The 21,244-nt window shown below is 36.1% G+C and overlaps 1 protein-coding gene across 8 annotated transcripts in view; it reads left to right on the top strand.

Moving 5' to 3' along the window:
* The window catches only part of CCDC171 (coiled-coil domain containing 171), a 318,123-nt gene that overhangs the window by 23,619 nt on the left and 273,260 nt on the right, over window positions 1-21,244 (top strand). For 7 of the 8 annotated variants that reach the window (XM_049634852.1, XM_049634832.1, XM_049634824.1 and 4 more), the window contains 4 exons: window positions 3,685-3,859; window positions 6,492-6,682; window positions 8,725-8,856; window positions 18,024-18,170. In XM_049634852.1, coding sequence (XP_049490809.1) covers window positions 3,685-3,859; window positions 6,492-6,682; window positions 8,725-8,856; window positions 18,024-18,170 — 645 coding nt within the window. The remainder of the gene's footprint in view (window positions 1-3,684; window positions 3,860-6,491; window positions 6,683-8,724; window positions 8,857-18,023; window positions 18,171-21,244) is intronic. The other variant, XM_049634862.1, reaches the window with a different exon arrangement.

Consider the following 21,244-nt stretch of genomic DNA (forward strand, 5'->3'; position numbering starts at 1 on the left):
CAGATACCACCACAAATACTGGGGGTCAGACTGCTATGATTACTACTGTAATCCTGGTACCTACTGAGTACTGTGCTGGTTAATTGCTACCACTTGGACTTTGCCACTCTGGAAGTCCATTATTTCCATCGAAACTGGGGAGTTCATTTCAGTTGTGATATATTCCACCATTATCTCCACCATCTCCTGTAATCTCTGGCACGTAGAGATTAGCTGCCAGAGTTTTCTAAGGGTGCTTACGTTTTCCACTCCAGTGTATTTTATAGCATTTAATTAGGAAAAGAATATCCTTTGCACTCTTGAAGAGGATGTAGTCGGGGAAAGAGGAGGTTTTGGTTTGCTCACGATGAAATCACACCCATCTCCTTAAATCTCCATATTATGTCAGGAAAGTACTGGCATTTTGACTTTATTAAGTGATTGTAGGCTGGTGTTAAGTTCAGCTTAACAGTCACCCATCCTAGTAAACTGTTGGAACTAGCTTATTAAGTCCAAATCAATCCTATGTATGTTCTGCACATTCCTACTAATACAAGATTAGCAAGATTTTGCATTTGTTTTGCTACATAAGCTATTTTTCCTGGAGCAGGATGCGTATTTCTCCTCCTTTGGCACACTAACATCTGGGTCAATCTATGGTGACAAAGAGTGGTGGACGTGGGTCTTCGCAAATCCTCTTGCAAGGCAACTGTTTCAGGCGCACTCGTTAGTAAGTCTTTAAGCAAGAGGCTTAATAATAATAAGCAAGGCTAATTATCCCAGGGAGGAGAAGCTGCTTTTGCTGGTAAGGGATGTGTAGGGGGATTTGGAAGTTTACAATTTTCAGGTTTGTCTAATTCCAGAAGTCCTCATCCCATCTCCTACCTTCCTACTTAATGCCCAACTGATACATACTATCTTAACATTAGAAACTTGGTGAAACTCTTCATTCAACTTGTAGTGTAATTATGCATTCCCCATAATTAGATTTTGTGTGTGGTCCTTAACCTTGTCTGCCAGGGGGTGACAAGATATAAGAGATTCTTTTAAAGTCAACATAGAAACTCTGACTTTCTGACTGTTTGAGCTGAGCTTCTAAAGCTCTGAGATTATCATTTTGTTTTTATCTAAGTTTTCTAACATAGTCCCATTTAGCCTTCCCGCTCTACAGGTCTTGAAATAAACAATGCTGCCCTAATGGTTAGGTGCAGTTGCTACCTCATTTCTTCAAGGCTTGTCCTCAAATGACACTTTATTCTAAACTGCACGTGATAATTTAACAAGTTGTGATCCCACCGTATGCCATGGGTCACTGCAAAAGTATCCCATTTCTGCCTGCAGAGAGGTCTTCACTGATTGATTAGAGGGACTATCCAGAAGGATTTGAAGCAACAGGGGAGACAGAGACGCTGCTGGAGGTAGATCCTGAGCTAGATCTAGAACCACCCTGGCTTCACTACTTCTGCCCTTATAAGTGTATCACAGGTGCTTCCTATTGGCCAAACGTGAGAGGCCAGTTGTCAAGGGAGCCTGGGAAATGTAGTTCATACAATACAGAGCAGAGCTATAGAAGAACAGGGAGGGGATCGGAGGGCAAACTGGTGAATGACTGGCACGACTGGAAATGCCCAAATATTAACAACTTTATTCTCCTTGGGCATTAGTGGGGGAGACAGTGGGCAGGGCGGGATGCAGTGATTCTGAAACAAAGTGAGTTATCTTGAATATGTAATTAAGATTCTGTGGCTTTATTCTTCACTATTAAAGGATATTTGTCAATTCTTGTTTTGTAAGTGTGTTTTGAAGACATTTACTTTTCTAAAATTTCTTAAAGACAAAGCATAAGAGACTCTTAAAAACTGAGAACAAACTGAGGGCTGATGGGGGGTGGGAGGGTGGGGAGGGTGGGTGATGGGTATTGAGGAGGGCACCTGTTGGGATGAGCACGGGGTGTCATATGGAAACCGATTTGACAATAAATTTCATATATTAAAAAAATAAAATACAATTTCTTAAAGATAAAATTAGTATTTTTTTATTCTTTATATGTGGAAAAAGGTGTAACTCTTGCTGTACTCTACATAATAACAGCTACTTGTGGTAATTTCTGATGCTGCCCTTCTGAAATTCTTTTGTCTTTTCTTATCTGACAATGGGACCGTCTTTCTCTAGCCTGGTATAGTAGCTCAATGCTTTCCTACACGATGCCTTTCTAGCATTGTCTCTCATCCACCATCTCTTTCTCAACTGTCAGCAATAAATAATTATGCTTTTCCTTGAGCTATCATAACATTTTTACCTCTTTTAGAAAACCTATTCCACATGCCTTTCTATAGCATTTCATTATTTGAGATCAGGGACTCCATAATGTTTTTATATATTTCTCTGTACTTGACACATAGGAAGTGTTTTTTTTTTTTTTTTAATTTTTAATGGTTATTTATTATTGAGAGACAGAGACAAAGCACGAGGGACAGAGAGGGGGAGACACAGAATCCGAAGCAGGCTTCAGTCTCCGAGCTGTCAGCACAGAGCCCGACGCGGGCTCGAACTCACAAACCGAGAGATTGTGGCCTGAGCTGAAGTCGGACGCTCAACTGACTGAGCCACCTAGGCTCCCCAACACATAGGAAGTGTTTAATGTTATTTAATGAATTATTGATTGGATTATAGAATTTTAGAGTGGGAATGTGCTTTATGAATCATTTAGTTCTGACTCTCTGACCTATCTTCTGTCATACTACTCATGGAAGTATATTAGATAAATTAGATCTAGTTATTAAGTATCTAGTTGTCTAGATATTAGATAAGTTAGATATTAGTTCATTAAAATCCCTGAAAAATTGACACTTTTATTACTTTATGCTCCATCAGTAATGTCATAACAAGAGAAATAATATAGACAATATTTATTGAAGTATACTTTGATGCAATTTTCTTCTTAAAAAAAATTCGTTTGTTTATTTATTTTGAGAGAGAGTGTGAGTGGGGGAAGAGTAGAGAGATGGAGAGAGAGAAAGAGAGAGAGAGGATCCCAAGCAGGCTCTGTGCTGTGAGCTCGGATCCCGACTCGGGGCATGATTTCATGAACTGTGGGATCATGCCCTGAGCCGAAATCAAGAATTGGGTACTTAACCGACTGAGCCACCCAGGTGCCCTGATGTAATTTGCTTCTTGATTTCATTTAAAGAATAGGAAGAAGAGAGGGGAGAATGAATTTTGAAGTACTTAACTATGTTCATTCATTTTTTCACTCCCTATGACTATTTCTGATGAAAACTTGCAATTATTCAGGGGTGCCTGGCTGGCTCGGTTGGTAGAGCATACGACTCTTGATCTCGGGGTTGTGAGTTCAAGCCCCCAAATTGGGCATAGAGCCTACTTAAAAAACAAACAAACCAAACAACAACAAAAAAACCCAAAAAACCTTGTGATTTCTCTTTATTTTTGTAAGATCATATAAGAATTTTTTGTTTTTATTTTTTTCTCCAGCGGATTCTCTAGAATTAGAAAACTAATGAGTGTCATTTGGTGAGGCTAGTGCTTCTTTCCCAGTCTTCTAGAAAAGTATAAATTGATAAATTCTTGTCTTATAAATATTATAGAAACAAATTCCTCTAAGACATTTAAATGTTTGCGTGCACGATCTCATCATCTTGGTGACATATTTTAATATTGGTTCATGATCTCGAAATCTGTTGTTAGCTGGCAAGCTATGAGAGCCAGATTGCCAAGCTGCGATCCGAGGTTGAAAAAGGAGAGGCATTGCGACAAAGTCTGGAATATGACCTGGCTGTTGCTAGAAAGGAAGCTGGTCTCGGAAGACGGGCTGCTGAAGAAAGGTTAGCTGAGGCACATAGGATCCAAGAAAAGCTCTGTGGTAAGACTAGTTTTATTTTTCCCCATGCTGAGGGTTTTACCCTTATTGTATATCATTGCTCCCTGTTGGGTGTGTTTACCATCTAGGGTCAGAGGTGGGGTTTTGGATTTTTGGCCTTTGATGGACAGACTTTGCTGCATGGGTATAAAGCCTTCCACAGTATGTGAACATTCATCTACTTTGCATTGATTTTTTTTTTTTATGTTGTATATGTATGGAAAAAAGGGATTCAGAATTCTTTTAATCACTTTGTAGAGCAGTTGTTCCATGAATAGTCAATCAGCAGAATCACATAGAGCTTAAAAAAAAAATTCATAGGCCTCCTATCACATGTAGTCTGAATGAGAATTTCTAGCTCAAGAGAATCTATATGTTCAAGGAGCACTGCAAGTGATTCTGTTGATTAGCTAGGTTTGGGAACCATAGGGTCAGAGTGTGGTGCCTAAAGAAGAAAAAGGCAGTGGATTTAATCCTCAAACACTGTTATATAGCATATGAACACTTAAAAATCTTTTAAGTATAATGTATGTAAAGAAATGTGCCTAGTATAAGTGTATAACTCAGAAGAAGCACCCATATCATGAAATGGGAAATTACCAGCAGTCCTCCCACATGGATAACTACTACCCTTTTTTTTTTTTTTTAAGTTTATTTATTTATTTTGAGAGAGAGAGAGAGAGAGAGAGCACAAGCAGGGGAGGGGCAGAGAGGAGGAGAGACAGAATCCCAAGCAAGCTTTGGGCCATCAGTACGGAGCCCATGTGGGCCTTGAACTCACAAACTGTAAGGTCATGACCTGAGCCGAGATCAAGAGTCTGATACTGAACCGACTGAGCCACCCAGGTGCCCTTACTACCCTGATTTTTAGTAGCAAGGATAAATTGTGCCAGTTTTTTGTACTTTATATTAAATGGAATCATATAATATGTACTCTTTTATATCTGGCTTCTTTCCTTCAACATTGTGTGTGAGTTTATTCATATTGTTGTATGAACTTTGCATTGATGCTTAATATTATATTGTATGACACACCACATTATATTTATCCATTTCTGCTAATGGGCACTTGAGTAATGTCCAGTTTTTGGTTATCAAGAATAATGTTGCTATGAACGTTCCTTTTTTTTTTTTTTTTTAAAGATTTTATTAATTAATCTCTACACCCAAAGTGGGGCTCGAACTCACAAGAGTCGCATGCTCTACTGACTGAGCCAGCTAGGTGCCCCAATGTTGCTATGAAAGTTCTTGTACGTAGCAGGTCTTAATTAAAAGAATATTGAGCATGAATTCAGAAGATTTAGGTTTAGGTCTTGGTTTTACCACTTACTTACTGATATTTGAACTTAGGTTGTTTTAAGGATGAAATGAAAACAAAACAAAACAAAACAAAACCAAAAGTATTTTATTAACCACGTGGGACTGAACAGATGTTAAGCTGTAGTCATTGTAAAGGTTCTGGTCCCTAACTGTGGCCAGCTGTCTTAGGTTATTGCCATCGGCCAGAAATATTTTTGATTACCTCTGGCATTTAATAACCACACCACTACCTGGAACTTAGGAATATAAGAATTGAAAGGCACTAGATATACAAGTTAATGACTTTTATTTAATTATGAGGAGATTGAAGTCCAGAGAAGATAGGATGTTATTTTCCTGATGTCAAGTGATTTCAACAGACACTTTACAGAGGAAGATAGAAGAATAGCCGTTAATGAAATTAAAAATTTTTTTCTTTGAGTTTATTTTTGAGAGAGAAAGAGCAAGCACAAGTGGGGGAGGGGCAGATAGAGAGGAGACAGAGAATCCCAAGCAGGGTCTGTGCTGTCAGTGCAGAGCCTGATGTGGGGCTTGAACTCATGAACCATGAGATCATGACCTCAGTTGAAATCAAGAGTCAGACGCTTAATCGACTAAGCCACCCAGGCGCCCCAAACCCACATTTTTTCTTAAAAGATTTATTTATTTAAGTAATGTCTACACTCAGTGTGGGACTTGAACCCTGAGATCAAGAGTCTCATGCTCCACTGACTGAGTCAACCAGGTGCCCGCCCCCCCCCCCAAAAAAAAAAAACCCCTGCAACATTTGACTTATTTTCTTGAATAGGAGAAAAAGCAGTAGAATGTAGCTGGTGCTATAGGTACACCTAAACTTGGGCATGCTTCTAGGAATATGTCATATTGGGGCACCTGACTGGCTCAGTCGGTTAAATATCTGACTTCGGCTCAGGTCATGATCTCATGGTTTATGAGTTTGAGCACCGCTTTGTGTGAGCCCCGCTTCTCTCTCTCTCTCCCTCTCTCTCCCTCTCTCTCTCTCTCTCTCTTTCTCTCTGTCTCTCACTCACTTGCACCCTCACTCTCTCTCTCAAAAAAAAAAAAAAAAAAGGAACATGGCATACTATTTCATGGCAAAATCACCATTGTCTGGAGGGGAAGAAGAGATTAAGAAATTAGAGAATAGATTGTTCTGAAACAGTGAGCTTTCCTAGAGCTTACTGATGTGAAGTGGTTAAATCTTTTGTCCTAAGATCATGCTGTAAATGGAATCAACTCCAACGCCTAGGTGTTTGAACTCCTAGGGATTTAATGTGTGGTTGGAAATATACCTATTATTCTTTTATATTTTTAACAGCTCAGAATGCAGAACTTCAGGGAAAGGCAAATGAGATCGAGAAAGCATTCCAGACTTCCCAGCTGAAATGGAAAGAAGAGTGCAGAAGATTTGAACGTGATTTGGAGGAGAGAGACAATATAATTCAAAATTGCAATCGAGAACATGATTTACTTATGAAAGAAAAAAGCAGACTAGAGAAAACTCTACAGGTACCTTATTTTTATAAAGGATATTTTCTATATTCATTGAGATGTGTTACATGTTATTTGAAGCTATCCTTGGAAAGGAAAATAACTACCAGAAATCAAGAAAATCTGGTTTCCTCTCACCCGCCCTGTCTCTTTCCCTCTCTTTCCTTTCAGGAGCATTTTTGTGGGTCTCTTTTGTAATATGCTTTAGCAATATGTTAATATGTACACTGCCTCTTTTATGAAAAACAGTTTGAGATCTCTGATCAAACTAAAAGAACTCAATTTATGTGGGATTATAAGAAGATGAGAACCTATAGCCCTTTAGGTCCAGTAGCATGAAAATTTAGAATTTTAGAAATGTGGGCCCTAGATTTAGGTCTGAATATCTAATAGATACAAAAAATATTTATGTCTCTGATGTAAACTTCATTATCTATGTAGAGCCCTTTCTATTTAGGCATGACATCAAAAATATTTGATGAGCTTTTACTGAGCTATTTATTTTCCCATTTTTTCCTTTTTTTCTTTTTCTTTTCTTTTTTTTTATTCTCTAAAGTAAAAGTATGACTTAAGGTTGAATTTGCCTACACCTTAAAAGATAGCTTTTTGATTGCTTATATTTGCCATTTTTTTTTTTTTTTTTGAAGCACCAGTTTAAAGTAAAAAATACATGATAGAAATGCTTTATATTTGCCACTGGCATATATGGCTTTCCAGAATTCTGGAAATCTTTATTAAAAGTAATTTTACACAAGCATTTAGTCAGTGTAAAAGTTTCAGTATAAGGGTTCCATGGCATTGTCAGCAGATCTTCTGATTTTCTCCATGTCAGACACAGTTTGTCTCTTGTCTTCGTGTGATGTTCCCAGACCGTAGAACAGTGCCTGGTATGTGCAAGGGCTCCCTTAGTAGCTGAATGGGGGGAGTCTAGGTGCCTACTGGTGCTCCAAGTCCCTGGGTGGCCCTGTATAACCTTACGTCTTGCGGCTACGGCTACGTGGAAAGAAACATAATGGCAGTAGCCTTCCTTAATAGTCCATCAGCCTGCACCTCAAATTATAAGATCTTTCTGTGATCTTGCCTAGCTACTGGATGGGAGAACTCTGCTTAATTTTATGCTATTGGCTTTGAACTGATCTGCACAGACTTTGCGGGTATTTGGGGTTGAATAGGAGTCACACTATTTCAGCAGAGGGGAAAAAGCTCGAGTCCCTTTGTGATGGTTTCCATTAGTGAAAGTTATAAGGGTAATCTTTATTATGCAGATCCCTTCTGTCTATTTAGACGCAGAAGGCTTCTTCTCATATAAGCCACAGACTCTTTCTCCTTGTGTTAATGGGAACTTAGTTTTAAACCCTATAGATTAGAAAATTGGGCTTCTTGAGGAACCTGCATTTTATATTTTTAAGAGTTTGAACCAAATTAGATCTTGTAAATGTAGTACAACTAGGAAAACCCAAAAGAAAAGCCTTTTGCAAGTATTATCTGTAGAACTAGAAATTAGTTGCAGTCCAAACCTTAAAAATTTTTTTTTTGACTCTTCAAATTTTTAACATTCTGATTTGTTGCACAAAACTCCTTCCTTCTCACCTTTGGTAAATACAGGTTCTCTGTTAGATTTGTACGTAAATTACCAGGAATAATCCAGTTTGTTCATAGGTAATTAGATCTTTACATGTTACCTACTTTACGTGTAGATTTACATATAGATTACATATAATCTACTTTGTTTTTGTCTCTGTGTCATATCATTTTGTTCAAACCTCTGAAGTTAAATTTTTTAGAGAAATTGGGTTAAACATATGCCTCTCTCTCTTTCTTTCTCTCTTTCTCTCTCTCTAACGTTGTTTAAATTAAATGGATAACCTTAGTTTCTTATTCACATCTACATTCTGATGATCAAAACATGATATAGTTCTATTAATAATTTTAACATAAATTATAATGAGTTTTAGCAGTCTGTAGATAAGACGAGCCCTTTGTATGCTTAAATTGGGGCTGAAGGAAGAAAGATGACTTTCACTGACCTAATAGTAAAGCAAGATTTTATTCATATAAAGGAAGCATTGGAAAAACATCAGCAGGAGAAGAATGAGATGGAGTGTCATATCAGGGAGACAACATTGGAGGAGTTTAGATTACAAGCAGAACAATGGGAAGCAGAAAGAAGAGAGTTACAATTTATAGTACAGGTATTTCAAAAATAATAATTCAGTTCCTTAAATGTCTTTTTAATGCTTATGATACTAAAGCATTAGTGCAATAGTTGGCTAGCTTACTCAATGCAAAAATGATTCCTAGTCTTTGATTTCTGGAAGGCCATGTTTCATTTGTAGTTACATGATAATATGGGCAACCGTTACCAGTAGATACTATCAGAATTAGAGTAGGGCGACTTCGTTGCACAAATTATGTGATTTTGAGAAGGACATATATACATTTGGTATTTTATTTTTCCAATTTAAAATATGTGATGGTTCACTTTAATAGCATAAAGAAATAGAATAATTGGATTTTAGATATTAAAGGAGGCTTATAAGTTAATATAGCATAGTGATTTTTCAACTCTTTTTGTTAAGAGCAAATTCTTTTTTTTTTTCTTGCTTTTTACGAAGATCATATTCTTAATTATGTTCTATTTACTCCTTTCTTCCAACACACAGAATCCCCAAGGCTTCAAATAGTCCAGTTGGAAAATAACTGATTACATCCAACCCCCACTGTAGATGAGCAGATGGAGATTTATGATTTACTCAGATCATAGACTGAGTAATTAATGTGGGAAAAGACAACCAGTCACCAGATTCTCACTCTGGGGTACTTTGCATTTTATTTCAGGAGATTACACATAAATTATTTTGAAGGGAAGATAAGATAAATTCAAACTGTTAATTCACTAACCAGCTAACTTAAAATTTAAAAGAACTTTTCGTCATTTCTTCTTTACTTATTTTTGTATAAGGCATTTTTTCTATATAAACCAACAAATTGAAATATAGTCTTTGTACATGTCCAAGATACGCACTCTTCACAGAATGAAAAATATCCATCTAAAAATTTTGGAGTAGTTTTGTGTTAGAAACAACTGTGGAAGACAAAGGCAGCCAAAAACATGCAGAGAATAAAAGCCACCCTATTTCTTTAAGAGTAAAAGCTGGCAGTAAACAGTGGAAATACTGGATTTGTTGTATATGTAAGTATTCAAAATACCAACAAATACCCAAACCTTTGGTCTTTGGGCAATGCTTTTCTTACTAGTTACCCCATCTGTAGAATCTGGTAAAACATTACAATCACTCTGTAGACCTCTTGGTATTCTTAGAGTCTGATTGTAATTTGTGTAGTTCACTCACTCATTCATTCATTCATTCATTCCTTAAGTACACACTGAGTTTCTGCTATGGGTATTGAGGATACAAAATTGAGATACGATTTCTGTCCTAGAAGATTTTAAAGCAGAGAGATATGTAAAGAGAGAAAATATATTGTAATATAATAAAGTTTTGAACAAAATTCTATGGGATCATAAAAGAGAAATGTATTAACTGCCTAGGAGAATGGGGAAACCATCACAGAGTAGACGATATTTGAACTGTTGATAAAGCCTACCTAAAACAAACAAGTAAACATTAGTAAATGAAAATAACCTCTTCATTTCTAAACACTCAGAAATCTCCAGTGCCCCCAATCAGTAGCCTGAAACTTATCAAATATGATTCAGAGACCTTTATATTTAAATGTGTGGATGATGTGATTTATTTATTTTTATTTATTTTTTTTAACATTTATTCATTTTTTGAGAGACAGAGAGAGAGCACAAGCAGGGGAGGGGCAGAGAGAGGGGGAGACACGGAATTCGAAGCAGACTCCAGGCTCTGAGTGGTCAGCACAGAGCCGGATTCGGGGCTTGAACTCATGAAACGCCAGATCATGACCTGAGCTGAAGTCGGATGCTTAACCGACTGAGCCACCCAGGGATCCCTGGATGATGTGATTTAGATGTGGTTTCTAAGTCACTGAAATGTATGTGGTTATACCAGACTTTGTATTATGAAGTACTAAAGCAATATGGTACCAGTCTTTTTCTTTCTTTGTTTTTTTTTTTTTTTTAAGATTTTATCATTTCTTTTAAGTAATCTCTATACTCAACGTGGGGCTCAAACTCACAACCCTGAGATCAAGTCGCATACTCCACTGACTGAGCCAGCCAAGGAGCTCCTGTATCAGTCTTTAATTAGTATGTATGGGAAAGAATAGGGAATATACTCCTAGTTACTACCACCTTTTATAAGATATATTTTTTAAAGTTTTTATTTAAATTCCAGTTAGTTAACATGTAGTGTAATGTTTGCACAAGATAAATTTTATTGTATTTTATAACTGAAATGTTCAGAGCTCAGTCTCTCACTTTTTTGTCCTTTTAGCATTAACAAAAGAAAACTGTCTTTCCTTTTTAAAGCAAATTTAAGAAACTATTCATATTTTTAAAAGTCTTTTTTTAAACAACTTGTGGGCTGGATTGAAATTCTCTGCTCTCCCTATTGGCTGTTGATGGGTTTAGGTTTCCATCCTATAATTAGATGTTAGTATGGTATAGTGTTCTCTGTGTGTAACTAACTCTCTAAGGGAATTCAGTTTTTAAAATAAGTTAAAAAAAAAAACAAACCCTTCTAAGTGAAACCCCATCTTTAACAGACAAAGCAGGTGTAGTATTTCTTTCATCTGGGCTTTAGAATTCAGACCCACTATGAAAAAAAAAATCTTAATTTTATGCCATGTCTCCTTTCTTTCCTAGTAATTGAAACGCTAAATAGAGGTGTACTTCTCTGGAATATTAATGGGAACTCTATACAGTTACCTCATTTTAAAAAAGTGTTTCTCATTTTTTTTAATGCATGCCCTTTTTTGATAAACATAAAAACTCCCCATCTTTCTTTAGCATCATTGAAATTTCAAAACAAATCAAAGGCAAAAAGCCCCCACCAAAACAACAAATCAAAGCCAATTTAATTTAAAAACAAAGTATTAATATTGATTTTTAAATATATTACCTTTTTTATCTTTATTAAAAATTTTAATTTAAAATGGCCATTTGTTGTGTGGTTATTAGGTTTTCTTTATTCCTGCTATAACAATGTGAACTTTGAGGATGCTTATTTGTTCTAAGCTTTTCTGTTGTAGACAATGTGGGACAGGCAGCCGTAAAGGGTTGTTTTAAACCACCGTGCCCTTTTCTTTGTCATTTTTCCAGTTCATTTCAACATATAAATTACCAGTAGGATTGAAAATATTTGGAAGACCAGTGTATATTTTTACATATTTATTTTGTTTCCCAAATTCTATAACTCAACCAAGGAATAAAATGATCCTTTCCTCCTTCGTTGACTAAATTTGGTTTATGTATCTAGTGATTAAGGGGTAGGAGAGTTTGTAATGGCAAAGAGTATGAGAAATGTCAATTGAAAATTATACTGTACCCTAAAGACAGAGGGGGAAGAGTGGGGAGCAGTGAAAGGAGATATTAGAGCAGACTTAGGCCATCAGCAGGCTGTGTATTAGGGATTGGAGGGCAGCGTGTAGAGATTGACCTGGTGGGCATGACTGTGACCTGGAGATAGCTTGGAGAAAGCTACATGGACAGGAAATATTTCAGATCATTCAGCGATGATCTAGACCAGCTAGGAGCATTTCTTTGCAGTTTCCTAGGAAACTGCCCACCGGGGCCCCATGTAAGCAAATGGCGTAGACAGTGACTCTGGCATTGATACTGCCTGTTATTTTCAAACGGGAAATGCCTTTATACTCAATTTATAAAATTACTATATATTGTGCTCATTGTAAAAATGCCCTAATTTAGGGAAACTTAAAAGCAAAAGTGAAGGTCTTACGACCACTCCTCGAGTCCCACTCCTTATCTGAGGGTATATAAACATATATCATTGAATTACATAAATGGAATTATATTCTTCAGTATGTTTGGTGTCCATCTTTTGATATCCTTATATTATTCTTATAGGTGTCTGCATGGTTTTCTGCTATGTGGACATTCCTAATATATATTTAAGGAATCCCTTATTGATAGACATTTCATTTACTTCAAAAATTTTTTGCTCTAGTTAAAAATGATCTGGGGGTGAGGGGGTGCCTGGGTAGCTCAGTCGGTTGTGTCCGAACTCAACTAGGGTCATGATCCTGCGGTTCATGAGTTTGAGCCACACGTTGGGCTGTCTGCTGTCATTGTGGAACCCACTTTAGGTTCTCTGTACCCCTCTCTGCCCCTCCCCAACTCGTGTGTGCACACAAGTTTAAATAAACATTAAAAGAAAAAAAAAAGATTTGGAGCACCTGGCTGGCTCAGTCGGTAGAGCATGCAGCTCTTCGTCTTGGGGTTGTGAGTTCAAGCCCCATGTTGGGTATAGAGCTTTTAAAAAAAAAAGAAAAGAAAAAAAGTAAAAAGCTAACATTCCTGGCCATATCTTTGAGCTGTTGTAAAGTTATTGAACTGTGTAAATGCCTACAAGCATCACTGCTTTGGTGTGCAAGTTTATGGATTTATAATTATGATAAGTACTACACAAAGTTAGTGCCATTTTATACTGTATGGCTACAAACACTATTTCTGATTGTAGAACTGTGCTGGGTTTGCAGATTTAGGGAAGGACAGCTTGTTCTGGTTCTTTCAGGAGATAAGCATTACTAGGTTAAGGTGGTAACTAGCTAAATTGATATATTTCATAAGGTAAGAAGGAGGGGTACTTTAGCTCTGATAAGTTTCTTTTTTTTCTCTGATATGTTTCTAACTATACTCATAATTCTTCAGACTTGAAACTGTATTTTGGAGTCTGAGAAATGTTTATATGAGTACAAATGAAATTAATACTTTTTGGGCTATGTTTCTGAAAGATGTGGAAAGAAAGCAAGTTTATTTTCTAATAGCACAATGTGGTTTTCTGGGTTGGTAAATGTCAGTTCAAAAATAAGCCTCATTTTAAAATATTTTAAGTTCAACACCTCCCTCTAGTGGAAGAAAGAAAAATTCCTTCAATTTCCATTGTCTTTAATTATGATTTGGTTACACACACACACCCACACACGCCACACTTACTTTTTCACTGTAAGCTTTTTGTTTTATTAGAAAATAAATTCTGTGACAAAATTTTTTAAAGTTTATTTGAAAGGAGCAAATAAATCTTGATATATAAATGCATGAACTATTTTATAGCTCTTTTGGAATTTTCTTGTATGTTATAATGCATCCCAGACTTGGATTGTGTTGATAGCACCATAAACTTAAAACAAATATTTGAACATGCAAAAAGTAACAGGGATTAATATAACCAGTACCCAGTATAACCTACCAATGCCATTGATATAACTAATATTTACCATTTAGATCGTGTGTTTGTCATATTTGTTTCAGAATTAAAAATAGATGAGCAATAAGTTGTTATATTATTTAAGACTGTTTTTTAAAAATGTTTATTTATTTATTTAGAGAGAAAGAGAGAGAGTGGGAGGGATGTGGGGGGAGGAGCAGAGAGTGAGGGAGAGAGAGAGAGAATCCCAAGCAGGCTGTACGCTGTTAGCAAAGAGCCCAACTTGGGGCTCGATCCCACAATGTTGAGATCATGGCCTGAGCTGAAATCAAGAGTAAGACATTCAACCAACTGAGTCCCCGAGGCTCCCCAGAACTTGCCATTCTTACAGAGATTTCACTGATTTTCTTGAATAAGTGCTTATTGGATTATTGCAAGCCTATGGTTAATTTCCAGTTATGAGATATTTTGGCATTTTTTGCACATGTTCTTGCTGCTTTTATGGAGGAAAGAATTTTTGGCAGTCCTTATACTCTGCCATTCTGAAATTACTTCTGTTCTCTGAAGATATTGTCAAGTTTTATTCTCTTTATATGTGTTCCTCTCAGGTTGTTTTTCCCCTTTCTCCTTGATTTAGATTTCATCTTTTATGTTGTCCCCCCCCACCCCCCATAACTTTTTCATATGTTTAAGAGTTGGGGACAGAAGAGCTTATTAGAAGCTCTGAGCGTTTGTATTTGTTTTTTCAACTGTGATCTTCACTGTAGGGTTACCTGGCTAGGTATTTGAAATGGATACGTATATAATTCTCCTACCTAACCCAAATAACTTAACAAGAGGCAGAAAGTAGAAAACCTGATAGAATCAGTGTCAGAATTCCAGGTTATATTGCTTCACCAATAAGCAAAAAGAAACTCCAAGGAGTAAATAGTTTCAATTTTATATGAACTCTGACAGAGAATGGAAAAATCTTGATAACGTACCAAACTGATATATCTCTTAAAAGTTTTTTAATTAATTAATTAATTAATTAATATTTTTTAGAGAGAGAGAGTGAGCGCATGTGAGCAGGGGAGAGGGGCAGAGGGAGAGAGAGAAAGAATCTTAAGCAGGCTCCATGCTCAGCACAGAGCCCAACTTGGGGCTTGATCCCATGACCCTGGGATCATTACCTGTGCTGAAATCAAGAGTCAGAACTCAACCAACTGGGCTACCCAGGTGCCCCCCATGTTTTTATGGAGCCTAAAAGTAGGCTCCACACCCAGCGTGGGGCTTGAACTCATGACCTTGAGATCAAGAGTCCCACATGCTCTACTGTTTGAACCAGTCAGGCACCCACCCCCCAAAAACTGATAAATCTTGATGCTAAATTGACAAAGATACAAGAAAAGATAATTATAACCAATCTCACTAATGAATATACACACAAAAGTATTATATAAAATATTAGCCAACTCAATGCAGCAAAAATATAAGAGATATAAAAAGCCTTTATGCAATAAATGCCAAGTGAGTTTAACATCAGAAAATTAATCAGTGTAATTGTAAATTAATGTAATCCCTTAACTATGTAATATAAGTTTCTTGGATATGTAAATAGAATTCCTATAAAATCTATACTATATGCAAAAAGCAGCTTTTAAAATAAAAACTGTGTGTATGTTTTTATATCCATATTCAAGAATATATAGGAATTGTCACATAATATTAGTGACTATTTGACCTCTGCATTAAAACTGATTGTTAGGTCAGAATTTCATCTACATATTGAAAGACTTTTATTTAAAAGCTATTTTACCGGGTGTAACATTTAAAATAGGTCAAATATCATAAAGTTAAAATCTCACCAATAAATACAATATGTCCTAACTGATCCATCATTGATTTTCCAGTTGTTCTTTTTTTTATAGGATTAAATTGAAACTGTCATGGAATGGTGGGCATGCTCTTTGTTTAGTGTAATGAAATAATTGCATGTTGTCTTTCTGTGCTGTTTATCAATAGGATGGGAATCACAAGCTATATTTTCTTATAAGTAATTTCCTGAGACTTCCTGGATACTTTAGTTTCTTTGCTTTTTGAATAAATATCGTTTGAAATAATTGCCATCAAATAGGATAAAAGCATTTTTTGGTTATAGACTTGATTTTGTTTTTATTTCAAATTATTTGGTTTACTCTGTGATTAACCTTGTAAATGGCTGTTTATTCATTTAAAAATACACGTAGTAATTTGTGTGGACGATAGAAAGTTCGAGATTATGTGTCAATCAAGAGGGCATATAATTTAACAGTGAATTTGGATTAATGCTGGTAGTATTGACTGCTTGAAGGAGGGGGACCTATCCTCCAGAATAATAATAGTATCTCATACTTGTATAGTGCTTAATGGTTTTAAAAGTACTATTGTATGTGAAGGTACTGTTATGATGAAATTAGATTACATATGGCTATTTATAAACCCATTTATTCCTGAATCCATCCAGAGTGTTAGTAAAAACTACGAGTGCTCTCTGCACAGTGCTGGTGCACTTTTGCTCTGGTACCCAGCTTTGCTCTTAACTGCGGTAGTTTAAGGATTGAAAATATGTAAGTAGATGAACTTCTGTATATGAAGACGTTTCCATTCCCAGAAGAAAATAATTCTTAAGAGTTCATGTGTAGTCAGCTACAGAGTAGTAATCTCATGAATGAGGGGATGTGGAAAGAAGAAATTAAATTACGTTTTGTTCTTCATCCTTTGGCTGTGGACTGTACTGCTGGGTACTTTCCAAATTAGAATCTTTTATAGAGAGAGAATTGTATTTGATGCTTGCGACATTTTCACTCAGACTCTGGTGACATCATTTGAGTGGCTAGTAATACTTGAAACCATAATAATATGTATTTGTGCAAGTCCCTGAATAAGATTGTGCTGGTGGGGGCGAGGTGGGAGAGAAGCCTTTGTCAGAGACCTCAGTGAGAATGATGAATCTAGACACGTTACTGTGGAAAATACCTTTGATACGTGTGTTACTTTATGTTTGAATTCTCACAAAATTCACCTCTGTCTGATTTCTGAGTTTAGTTGGGAAAGGGGATTGAGAGATTTAAGTAGAAGACTACCTGATGTTATCGTTCTTTCAATAATACAACAAAGAGTTGAAAACTTGAAAGCTGAAGGAAATGAAACACAGCCACCTAGTGGATGCAACTTTAAGAGCTATAACCATAGTTAAAGTACCATGAGCTCACATAAAAATCTCTCCAGGGTCATTATTAGGCATTCAAGCTAATCATTTCTTATCACACAAAAGGGCAATGTACATTTGTATTACAAAATATTTTAAAATTTTAATGAGAGGGAAAACATTGCATATGGCTGTTGGACTACAGCATTATGTAAATAGCCTCAGAAGTCAATTGAACTAGCATAACATTATAGAGAGCTGTACACATTTTCAACTATAACATGTATTAATCAGATTTTTAAAATGTTAAAATTCCAGTAGTGTGTTTTGAACACGTGTATATTCTGAAACATCGCTGGAATATCTAGACCCCTCTTGCCTATAAGGGCAAGTGTGTATAAGACCCTTGAACAACATGGGTTTGAACTGCATGGGTCCACTCACATGTGGATTCTTTTCAATATGTTGGAAAATTTTTTGGAGCTTTTGGATAATTTGAAAAAAACTTAGAGATGAACCGTGTTGCTTAGAGATACTGAAAAAATTAAAAAGTTAGGCATTTTAAGAACACAGTATCTAATACATGTAACATACAAAATATGGGCAGTAGACTATTTGTGTTATCAGTAAGGCTACAGTAGACTACAGTCAACAGCAGGCTATTGGTAGTTAAATTTTTGCAGAGTCAAAAATTAATTAATTAATATTTTTTTTGACCGTGCATGGGTCAATGTCCCTAACCCTCATGTTGTTCAAGGGTCTACTGTGTAAATTAACCTATTGTGGTTGAAGCACAGATTTAGTTACTCGTGGTCTTCTATAAAATAAATTTTTGTCATTGTTGGCTTATAAACTTAAATGAATTATTTTCCAGGAGCAAGATAATGCTGTGCAAAATATGCACAAGAAGGTAGAGAAATTAGAAGCTGAACACATGGATTGCTCTGACCTTTTACGGCAACAAACGAGTGAGCTTGAATTTAGCACTCAACGAGAAGAACGTCTTAGGAAAGAGTTTGAGGTATATTTTTCTGATTCTTTTAAAACATATATATGTTGGGGCACCTGGGTAGCTCAGTTGATAGGGTGTCCGACTCTTGATTTTAGCTGAGGTCATGATCTGAGGGTCATGGAATCAAGCCCTGAGTCAGGCTCTGTGCTGAGCATGGAGGCTGCTTAAGATTTTCTCTCTCTCCCCCTGCCCTGCTCCCCTGCTCACACTCTCTCTCTCTCTCTAAAATAAAAATTAAAAAAACCCCAAACATATATATGTTATCCAGTCAGTAATTTAAGGCCAGAGAAGGTTTTACTCTGTAATAAAATATAAAACTAATTTTTTCAGCATTTATTTATATTGAATATTTGGATTCTTTGAAAACATTGTGTCTGAGTAAATTATATTTTTCCCCTAATTTTTAAAATCTATCCATTTTTAACAATTCTCATGGAATATTTGGAAAATGTGAGGGTAATTGTTTAAACTGTAAGGTTGAGGAAGCAACACAGGAAAGGTTTTTGCACACATAATATTAAATTCTAATTTTGTAGTTTGAATCCTATACTAGCTGCATGGTTTTGTGGGTAAGACTTTAAATGGGAAAGAAGCATCAATTTACAAATTAAAAATGTGATTTTTATGAGAGAATGATACTGATGATCAATTTAATTAATTCTGAGAGAAATCTATTTGTTCATTCTTCTTTTTAAAATTTCCTTTTGTTTGTGGGAAATGAAGTATTTCAATAGATAAAGAAGTTTTGTTTTAAACATAATTTATAATTGTCATTAGGTAAATAAACATTTATGAAGAGAATTCAATGATAAAATGCTAGAGATGCTCTAGTTAAACTCACTGCTGTCATTTAACGTTGTTCTGGAAATTTTAGCCAAAGAAGTATATGATGGAAGAAGAGCAATAAGAATTATTATTGTGGGAAAGAAGGAGGTATGACTCTTATTATTTTCAGATGATACACTTATACCCTAAATAATCAAGAAAATAAACTTAAAAAAAAATTTTTTTTTTTAACGTTTATTTATTTTTGAGACAGAGAGAGACAGAGCATGAACGGGGGAGGGTCAGAGAGAGGGAGACACAGAATCTGAAACAGGCTCCAGGCTCCGAGCTGTCAGCACAGAGCCCGATGCGGGGCTTGAACTCACGGACCGTAAGATCATGACCTGAGCCGAAGTCGGCCGCTTAACCGACTGAGCCACCCAGGCGCCCCAAGAAAATCAACTTTAAAAATATTAATACTAGTAAGAACATTCAGTAAGGAGGCCAGAAAGAAAATAATATGTAATAATTATATATACATTCTTATACAGCAGCAATAATCAGAGAATAATATATTTAAAATATTTAAAAAGTTTTCTTCACAGCGACAAAAATAAGAATATAATCAACTACAAACACTTAAAAGTTACAAAAAGTAACTGAGAGTCTTCAAAGAAAATGGTGAGACATTTTGGGAGCACTCAACCCTATACTGATATGTATCCTCCCTAGGTTATATTATGGGGTAAAACAGTTCCAATAAAAAAATTCAGTGGAATTATTTGGGGAAGATAGATTCAGAAATTCATGTTGAAGACTAAAGAGCTTCCCGAGAGTCTCTAAAACATTTTGATAAGGGTAATGAGCGGGGGCTTACTATTTCAGAAGTTAATATGCATTATAAAGCTTTAGTATTGTATTGCTTGTGGTTATTTGGTTGTATGCAATAGAAACCAACTTTGGTTAGCTTAAATAGGGAATTCAGTGAAGAATATGGGAATCATATTTGCAGAATCAGGATGAAACCTGGGGAATTAGGCTCAGAAATGAATCCCAGAGCATCTCCAGAAGGCTTGGGAACAGAAATGATGGATGAAATTGAGATGAATTAGTATCCATAATTTTTATTTTATTTATCAGTAACAATTTGGTATCATTCGTTTTGTACTTTTATTTAGGATTCAAATCCCAGAGAGAAAATATTTGACTGGAAGAGGTAGTTTGCCCCAAATAAATCTTTCTCAGTTCTACTAAAAATAAAGCCCAGGGGCGCCTGAGTGACTCAATCCATTAAGTGTCCGACTCTTGATTTTGGCTCAGGTCATGATCTTGTAGTTCGTGGGTTTGAGCCCTGTGTTGGGCTCTGCATTGATATTGCAGAGCCTGCTTGGGATTTTCTCTCTCTCTCTCTCTCTCTCCCCTCTCTGCCCCTCCCCCCACTTGGACCTCTCTCTCTCTCCTTCTCTCTCTCTCTCCCTCAAAATAAATAAATTAAAAAAAAAATTAAAGCCCACAGAGCACCTAGTTGGTTAAGCATTGAATTCGGCTCAGGTCATGATCTTGCAGTTCACGAGTTCAAGTCCTGTGTTGGACTCAGGTCATGATCTTGCAGTTCACGAGTTCAAGTCCTGTGTTGGACTCTGTGCTGACGTTAGAGCCTGGAGCCTGCTTGATTGGTGACTCCTTCTCTCTCTGCCCCTCTCCTGCTGGCACTCTCTCTCTCTCTCTCTCAAAAAAATAAGTAAACTTTAAAAACATTAAAAAAAATTAAAGCCCCAAAAAGAAATTTTTATAAAGAAAATTAGGGTCCAGTACCAAAAGAAGGGGAAAAGAGATTGTTGAGTGGCTAAAAAGTACAGTAACTCTAAGAGCAGACTAATGGCATAGAATTGAAAGGCTGGTAGTAGACTTGTTGAATATATATAAAATCTAGTATCTTAAATCAGTGAGGATAGGAAAGATTATTCAGTGAGTCATGTTGAAACAATTGGTTAACTCTTTGGGACAAAATATAGTTAGATTCCCATCTTGCATTATATTCTAAAATAAGTTCCAGTTGGATTAAAAAAGAGTAAAACATTAAAAACTGATAAACTAAGAAGAAAATTTAAGTCCTTTTGCTCTCTGAGTGCAGTATGGCTTACTAGTAATCGTAAAAGCAGAGGAACAAAATCATAAAGAAATGGACTTATAGCTGTGATTATAAAAAATTAAAGTAATATACAGTAATACCTTGGTTTGTGAGCATAATTTGTTCTGGAAACGTGCTTGTAATCCGAAGCACTTCTATGTCAAAGCGAATTTCCCTATAGGAAATA

This window comes from Panthera uncia, chromosome D4 (genome assembly GCF_023721935.1).
Source record: "Panthera uncia isolate 11264 chromosome D4, Puncia_PCG_1.0, whole genome shotgun sequence".
Lineage (NCBI taxonomy): Eukaryota > Metazoa > Chordata > Mammalia > Carnivora > Felidae > Panthera > Panthera uncia.